The 9,192-nt window shown below is 37.2% G+C and overlaps 1 protein-coding gene across 1 annotated transcript in view; it reads right to left on the bottom strand.

Annotated features, from left to right (window-relative positions):
* Nucleotides 1–9,192, bottom strand: part of NRG3 (neuregulin 3) — a 1,124,911-nt gene that overhangs the window by 74,989 nt on the left and 1,040,730 nt on the right. The window contains exon 5 of the mRNA XM_006902510.1: nt 1,275–1,377. Within this exon, the coding sequence (XP_006902572.1) occupies nt 1,275–1,377 (103 nt within the window). The remainder of the gene's footprint in view (nt 1–1,274; nt 1,378–9,192) is intronic.

Below are 9,192 nucleotides of genomic sequence, written 5' to 3'. Positions count from 1 at the left end.
CTGCCTCTTGGTCCAAGTATAGGTTTCGTATTAGCACAATTAAATGTTCTGGGATTCCCATTCTTCTCAGAGTCAGCCACAGTTTGTTATGATCATATACAAAATTTATTCTTAATTTATAGTCAAGGTTTAGAAACTTGTGGTCGGCGAGTTCCAAATAGTTTCATTCCACCTCTAAACTTCGTCACTTTTACTGATATTGTAATTTTCAAATGTATGATATGTTTACACATGTGCCCTGCATTTAATCTGTCTTGTTCCTGTTCTGATTTTTTGTTGAGTCTCCTTCCTGTTTGTCCAAAGCTAGGATACTTCAGGCCCATGTACAACTGAAAGCAGAGGCATTCTTGAGCTTTAAAGATTGCAAAAATTGAAAAATGCAACACACCATATGTCTAGTAAAAGGTCTATTTCCATGTCTTTTTAAAATAATATTTTTAAGTTTTAAAATTTGATTAAAGAATAAAAAAAGAAAACCAATGCTTTCAGATTTGTTCTTGTTTTCACGAATTCCTTCATTTCCTTCTTTTCTGCAAAGGATGAAATGTCTCCTTCCTATCTGATGGAGAACTTTGCTGGGTACAGGATTCTCAGTTGGCAATTGTTTCCTTTCAGTTTTGTTTATATGCCATCTCATTGTCTTTTTCTCGCATAGTTTCTGCTGAGAAACCAGAACTTAATCTTATTGCTTTTTCTTTGTGGGTGACTCTTTGTCTCATGTTGCTTTTGTTGCTTTTAGTATTCCTTCCTTATCTTTTATTTTGGAGAATTTGACTATGATATGTCATATATGCATATTAAATATATTGACTCAAGATTTGTCTCAGATGTTTTGCTAAAACTTTCATGGGTATCAGTAAAAACAGTTGTTGTGCGGGATAAAAACTGTTAGGTTTTATTTTTTTCTGTATTTCTTTGCTTTTCCTTTTAAAATATAGATACTATTTGGTGTTTATATTCATAGCAGCAGTGTTCAGAATATTTCAATTCTTTAGTGTTATACAGACATAAAGCTTTATTTCAGATAGGATATAAAGGAATGAATGAAAATAAAACAGACTGATCAGTATCACTGAAAAGATCTCTCACAGAAATCACATCATAGTCAGGCATTCATTTACATGCACACTCATCACAATCTACAAATGGTTCTAAGCTATTTCAGGGACTCATTTATAGAGATTTTTTCTATTGAAGTATAGTCTGGGGAGTTAAGGAAAAGAAATTGCTTCCTCTGAGATTGAGAAATTAACAATTGAGAAAAAGAGTCTTACTTGCTCTTAAAGTAGAATGCTGCACAGAACATGCCCACGATGACAATTCCAAAGATGATACATGAAATTGACAGCACTTGCCTTTGATAAACTTCTTCACTCTCTGTGAATTTGAAAAACAGAATTAGAGTGGATATTAGTGGTCATAACTGGGAATATTCTCATACTTCTAATTCTAAGCTGATAGGAAACTTGAAAATCATATTTTTGTTTCTGTTACAAATCTTAAAAAACTAGGAGGATATTATTAAAATTCTATCTTTTAACAAATGTCCATAAAAGAAACTAAAATTTATCTTAGTTAGTATGACCAAATAAGAATGTATACACAGATATCACAATTATTAATTTTATTATGAGAAGTAACCTGTAAACTCTGGTTATACTGGTAGGTAAGCATTTTGAAATCACAATGGAGACTTAAAAGATCATTTTTGTTGTTGTTGTCAGGTGCTGTCGTGTCATAGACAACTCATAGCGAACCTATGAATGAAAGACCTGAACACTTATATAACTTTCATCGTTTCTCCACACTCATATAGTTTCCGTAGGCAAGCTATTTTGGAAGTGGATGCCACTCCTGCTTCCATGCTTGTTTTAATCGGGGAGCTCCACCAAACTCTGTCCACCCTGGGTAACCATTATAGAAATTGACACATTAATGTCACAGCGATCTTGAGTTAATACCAGAACCAGAAAACAAATTTCTGTAGAATCTGGCCTCTCCAGATGACTTCCAACCTGGATTCCAGCCCCATACTCCTGACCAAATATGTTTTTAAATAGGAAGCTGAATACAATCAACTCATAACCAACAGCAAGTCAATATTCCAGCCGAATCCTCACCAGAACCAGAAAACAAACTTCTGTAGAATCTGGCCTCTGAACAAATATGTGTCCATAGGGATCTACCTATGTCAATGATGATTCTTTGTTAGTTTTAGAATGATGTTGATGCCTTGGAGGTTTGTGATTGAAATTTCCTTTTGGCTGGTAACTTCCCATCAAGTCCAAGGCTATGATGTACTTCTAGTTGGAATTGACTCACAGTTGACTCCCACGTAGGTTTTCAGTGACTCTAAATAACACAATTCATTCCCCATCTTTCTCCTATCCACAGCTGGTGGATTTTAACTGCTTATCTTTTGGTTGGCAGCACAAATCCTTATGCACTAGGCAGCAGAGATCCTTTTTTTAATGACAGACAACTTTGATACAAAAAATAATCCATTCATCCATTTCAAATTTCCTAAAACCAAGGATCTACAGAGTACATTTCAGTAACCATTGCCAGGGTAACAACTTGTACCTTGTCATTATAGAAATGAAAGTAATTGGAAAACAAACATTCCACTTTTTAGCCATTAGGAGGTCACTTTCTTATTCCTATGAAAGTTCTTCAATCTAATCAAGACTATTTCGTCAATAAACTCAGTACTTGTTGCATGCTGATTTGCCTCCTTTCTCAATATATGTTTTCTTTATCCAGCCCCAAGACCACTGGTTTGTGATTGTAATTATTCACTATCTTGTAAATATTTTTAACATGTGCCTTTGTTCCTCAACCCCCAACAATCTGGAAATAACTGTACAATTCAAGAAATGGATTCCTAGAGATTGACTGTTTATATAAATATGCAAAATTGACTATTATTGCCTGTTTCTCCATCCATTTTCTTATTAAGTGACTTGTACCTTCTTTGTAGCATTCAAACCATGTGGTTACTCTTTCTCCTCTGTCAGATACTATTTTGTATGTCATGCTGAAGAGCGGACTTGCTAGATGAATTAGGGATCTCTGGCCCACATTTGGGAGTGCCGGAATGGTAAAATACTGAAATGTATGGCCATGCCTGGAGGATAAGGGCGAGTGTATCTCCTGAGCCTCAGTGTTAGCTAGATGGACATGGCCTCTTGAGCCTGGAAGAGGGGCAAGTAGGGAAAGCTGGGGTGTTCGTGGCTTTCTTTTTGCCCCAAGTGGGTGGCCAAAGAGTGGACTTGCCAGATGAATTAGGGGTTTCTGGCCCAGAGTTTGCCAGCGTTTGGGCATACCGGAATGGTAAAATACTTGTGGTTGCTGTGAAGCTGAACACTGTGACATTGATGTGTCAAATGCTGTAATGGTTACCCATGGTGGACAGTGTTTGTTGGAGCTCCCCAATTAAAACAAGCTTGGAAGCAGGAGTGGCATCCACTTCCAAAACAGCTTGCCTCCAGAAACCCTATAAATCCGGAGAAAGGATGAAAGTCATGCAAGTATTGAGGACTTTCTTTCATAGGGCCTCTATGAGTCGCCTACAACTCCACAGCACTTAACAACAACAAACATATGTATATGTATAAAAACATGGAGTATGGAGAATCTAATGCATCTTTGTTATGATTGTTTTCTTTTATCTCATTAGTGCAGAACAGAAGGTTTACTCTTACTGTGGAGTCACCATGGGACTACTGAAGAACAGATTTTTTTTAATACTATGTGGTTTATAATTGCTGACTTAATAGGTCCAGACTGGAGACAGACATTTGCATCTTTGATAAGTTTCCAAATGATTCTTGGGACCTCATTTCAGAACAGTTGAACATAGAAGTTATCAGATCTGAAGAAAGAACTACTCCATATTTTATGTTAAATTTATGGACTCATTTTAGAGTTTTTGAGTCTTCTAAGTATCTTGTTTTAAAAATATTTTTAGATAGTTCTTATTTATAGTACAGACTGATCTTGGCTGAAAGTAGATAATAGCAGAAGAATATCTATTTGTGTTTTACTGAGTATGCAAAGGCATTTGACTATGTGGATCATATCAAATAATAGCTAACATTAAGAAGAATGAGAATCTTCAGAATACATTTACTCTTGTGAAACTTATTCTTATAATAGATTGAAGCTGTTCAAAAAGCAAAGGAAAATGTCATTATTTAGAATTAAGGAAGGTGTACATCAAGGCTCAAGTTTTTTTCTCCATACCTATTCAATCTATATTCTGACCAAACAATTCAAGAAGTTGGACTCTATGAAAATAATATGACATCAGCATAGGAGGAAGACTTAGCTACAATCTGTGCTTTGCAGATGACACAACCTTGCTTGCTTAAGTGAAAAGGACTTGAAATGCTTGCCGCAGAAGAGCAAAGACTATAGCCTTCAAAATGTATTACATCTCAACATCAAGAAGACCAAAACCATCACCACTGGGCTAATGGACATCATCATGGTAGATGGAGAAAAGATTGAAATTGTCAATGATTTCACCTTACTTGTATATAAAATAAAAAATCTGGGAGCCAGCAGTAAATTGTGTTGGCAAAGTCTGCTGTTGGGAATATATTTCAAGTACTAAGAAGGAGAGATATCAGTTTAAAGTCAAAAGGGTGACTGATTCAGGGTAAGAGAGCTGGACAATGAAAGGATGAAAGAAAAGTTAATGCTTTTTAGTAGTGGTGTTGGAGGAAAGTGCTGAAGATCCTATGGACTGCCCAAAACATATGTCTTGGAAAAAGTTCAACCAAAGGGATCTTTGGATGTAAGGATAGAAAATTTTGTCTCACATACTTGGACATATCATTAAGAGGTGTTATTCCTTCTGAAGGAATTGGAAAAAAACAAGGCCTCAAGAATTAATGGCATATCATTTGACATATTTCAGCAAAGAGATGCTGCTGTGGATGTATTCACCAAGTTATGCCAAGAACTGGCCAACTGACTGGAAGAGATCCATATTTGTTCCCATTCCAAAGAAAGGTGACATGACAGAGTGAGGAAATTATCAAACAATATCATTAATATTACATGCAAGCAAGATTCTGCTGAAGATAATTCAAAAACTATTGGAACAGCATATCAATAGAGAACTACCAGAAGTGCAGGCTGGGTTTAGATAGGGTCATGGTACAAGGGATATTGTAGCAAATATTAGATGGATATTGGCTGAAAGCAAGGAGTACTAGAAGAATGTTTATCTTTGTTTCATTGATTATGCCAAAGCATTTGACTATGTAGATCATAACAAATTGTGGATAACTCTGAGAAGAATGGAAATCCCAGAACACTTGACTGTGCTAATACAAAACCTATGCTTGGATCAGGTGGCAGTAGTCAGAACAGAGCAAGGAAATACTGCTTGGTTCAAAATTGGGAAGGGTATACGCCAGGGATATATCTTATCTCCATACCTTTTCAATTTTTATCAGATTCAATCCACAGATTATCTGAGAGGCTAGGCACTATGAGGAGAAATGTGACATCAGGAATGGAGGAAGACTCATCAACAACCTGCGTTATGCAGATGACACAACCCTGCTTGCTGAAAGTGAGGAGGACCTGAAGCGCTTGCTTCATAAGGTCAAGGACTTCATTATGGATTGAGGCGCAATATCAAGAAGACGAAGATTCTCACCACTGGGCCAATTGGCAGCATCACAGTGGATGGTGAAGAGATTGAGATTGTTCGGTTTTGGTTTGCTTGGCTCCACAATCAACACTCTTGGCACCAGTAGCTAAGATATCAAAAGACTTATTGAGAAAGAGAAGTCTGTGGTTAGATACCTCTCAAAAGTACTGAAGTGCAAAGATGTCATTCTGGAGACTAACGTGCGCCTGATACATGCCATGGTCTTTGTAATCACTCACTATGCATCAGCGAGCTTTGGACAATGACTAGGAATGAAAGATGGAGAATTGATGTCTTTGAGCTGTGTTGCTGGAGAAGAATATTGAACATACCATGGACTGTTAAGAAAACGAACAGGTTTGTTCTGGAGAGGGTAAAGCTGGGCTGCTCCTTGGAGGCAAGAATTCTGAAGTTTCATCTGATATACTTTGGACATGTTGCAAGGAGGGACCAGTCCTTGGAAAGGGACATCATGTTTGAGAGGGTGGAGGGACAGTGCAGGAGAGGAAGATCCTCGATGAGATGGATCAATTCAGCAACACGTGTAATGGGAATAGGTGTGTCAGAGATAGTGAGATTGGCACAGTATAGGATGGAGTTTAGGGCTGTTGTACATAGAGTCATTTTGAGTTGCAGGTGACTCGACGGCACATAACGATAACATAACGATGTTGCCTATCTGTCCAGTGGTGATGATTTTTCTCGAAGTTGAGATGCAATCCATATTGAAGGCTGTAGTCTTTAATTCTCTACACTAAATGTTTCAAGTCCTTCTCACTCTCAGTAAGTAGGGTTGTGTCCTCTGCAGAACACGGATTGCTGATAAGTCCTCCTTCAAGCCTAATGCCACATTCTTTTTCATATAGTCCAGTTTCTCAAATGATTTGCAGGTTGAATAGATATACAGAAATAATACAACTCTGATCTATACTTTTCCTGATTTTAAATCATGCAGTGTTTCCTTGCTCTGTTCAGACAACACTTTATTGGTCCATGTAGAGGTTTCATTCACATAAGCACAATTAAGTGTTCTAGAATTTTCATTGTTCTCAATGTTAGAAAATGAACTAATACCAAAAAATTCATGGAGTTACACATAGGAAGAACTGTTTCTAGCACCACATCTTGATTTCAGACCACAAGTTTACTATCATCCACAGAGTCAAATGTCATCAGTGTGGCTGTGTTATCGTAATCTAATCACTCTATCTCTTCTATTTCATCATCACTGTCTCACTGAAAGCATACTGGTGAATTTTCCCTTCCTGAAACCACCAGAAGACTGTCCATTTTTTTCTACCAAGCAATTGATGAGTATGAAACACTTGTCTTTGAATTGATAGTGCAACTCTCTACTGACAGCCACCACAACTTCCTTGGTCTGTGTATATTAATCTATTTGGAGATAAAGGTTTTCTTTCAATATGTTAATAGCCCATAGCAGATATGTACAGTGAGACTAAACAAAAACATTTCTTAATTATTACCAAAGCAGAAAAGACTTCTGCATTGAAATAAGTGCATAATAGATAAAGAGACACATGGTTAGGGAATACAGATAGATACCAGGTAAGAGAGAAAACACACATAAGGATATCAAAGAACCAAAACAAAACAAAACAACCAAACATCCCCCCAAAAACCAACTAATACCAAAAAACTCATGAAGTTACGCATAGAAAGAACATTTCCATTTCCTACCACCACACCTTCAATTCAGACCATAGGTCTCCTGAAATGTGAGGAATTTCCTGTTCTTTAAAATCTCCACCTGTAATTTTTGTTGTTTTTGTTGTTATGAAAACACTAGGAATATGAGACTCTCCCCTATTTTCTAGTTCTTGTTTTTATAGAAGTACATTGAGAAATAATGCTTTAAAAGAATGAGGTTTTCTTCTTAAGGTTTTTTAAAAGTATATCTTTATTAACATTAGAACAGCAGGAAAAATATTAATAGAGTAATATTGTATTATCCATAATCTGAATAAATATAAAGTGAACAATAATTGCATGATTCAGGTGGACTTGGGCTTAGGTATCATATTTGGAAAGGAATTGAAGTTAAACCAGAGCTGACACCCAAACAGATATAAACCCACCTGTGTTTACTGCTGCATTGTTCACAATAGCAAACAGATGTTAATGCACAAGTGAATGGTTAGAGAAGCTGTAGTGTATTCACACAATGGAATATCACACAGCACCGAAAACCAAGAAACTCATAAAATGTTATACAACATGGGTGACCCTGGAGGATATTATGCTTAATGTAATATCTCAGTCACAAAAGACAAAAACTGCATAAGACCACTGTTATAAAACATGGGGGCTGAGGAGAAACTAAGGAAAGAAGGGATAAATAATGAACACTGCACTGGAGTAGATGAAGGAGAGGACTGTTTAATAGGAATATATGATTAGGCATTATTTATATGACAATATTCCAGAATAAGATGTGCATAGCAGAGTGGACTCGAGTGGAGGGAGGGAGGAAATTATGCAACAATGAATGGATATTTTATGTTTTTTTAAAAAAATGAACTAGGATGCACACCCATATTTATTGTTGGAAACAACCTAAGTGCCCATCAACAAACGAATGGATAGAGAAGCTGTGGTATATTCACACAATAGAATACTACGCTGCATTGAAAAAACAAGGAACTCATGCAATATTATTCAAAATGGGTGACCGTGGAGGACATTATGCTGAGTGAAGTATCTCAGTCACAAAAGGACAAATACTGTATGGTGCCACCGTTGTAAAACAGGACTGACATCAGGGTTAGGGGGAGACTGAGAATGATAGGTTCAATAATGTATACTGCATTGAAACAGATGAGGGAGACAACTGTTTAAAAAGGGATAGGTGTTTTTGTCATGACAGGAGTTCAGAGCTAAGGCTGTGTACTGGAGTGGACTTGGGGGAGGGTTTGTAAAACAAGGACAGAATTTTACTTTTCCAAGAAAGTAATGTACTAGGAGGGAGGGTTGGAAGGGGAGAAAAGTGCAACAATGAATGAATGGAAATCCAAAGTCTCTGTAAATTTTCATTGAAATTAATAATAAATTTTAAAAAATGAATTAGGGATAGATTATTGTTGTTATTGTTATGTGCTGCCGAGTCACTTGCGACTCATAGTGACCCTATGTACAACAGCCCTACACCCTGATCTATCCTGTGCCAATCGCACTGCCTCTGACAAACCCATTCAGGTTACCCCAGTCACTGAATCAATCCACCTCATAGAGGGTCTTCCCCTCTTTCACCATCCCTCCAACCTCCCAAGCATGATGTCCCTCACAAGGACCTGTCTCTCCTTACAACACATCCAAAGTATGTCAGATGAAGCCCCAGAATCCTGTCTCCAAGGAGCGGCGTGGTTTAACCCTTTCCAGGATGAATCTGCTTTCTTCGCAGTCCATGGTACATTCAATACTGTTCTCCAGCACCACAGCTCAAAGGCATCAATTCTCCTTCTATCCTCCCTAGTCATTGTCCAACTCTCTGATGCATAACAAGT

The sequence above is a fragment of the Elephantulus edwardii genome, unplaced genomic scaffold (assembly GCF_000299155.1).
Source record: "Elephantulus edwardii isolate Elephantulus edwardi_28Jun2011 unplaced genomic scaffold, EleEdw1.0 scaffold00421, whole genome shotgun sequence".
NCBI lineage: Eukaryota > Metazoa > Chordata > Mammalia > Macroscelidea > Macroscelididae > Elephantulus > Elephantulus edwardii.
Note: the sequence above shows the minus strand (reverse complement) of the source record. Positions and strands in the feature narration are given on the sequence as shown.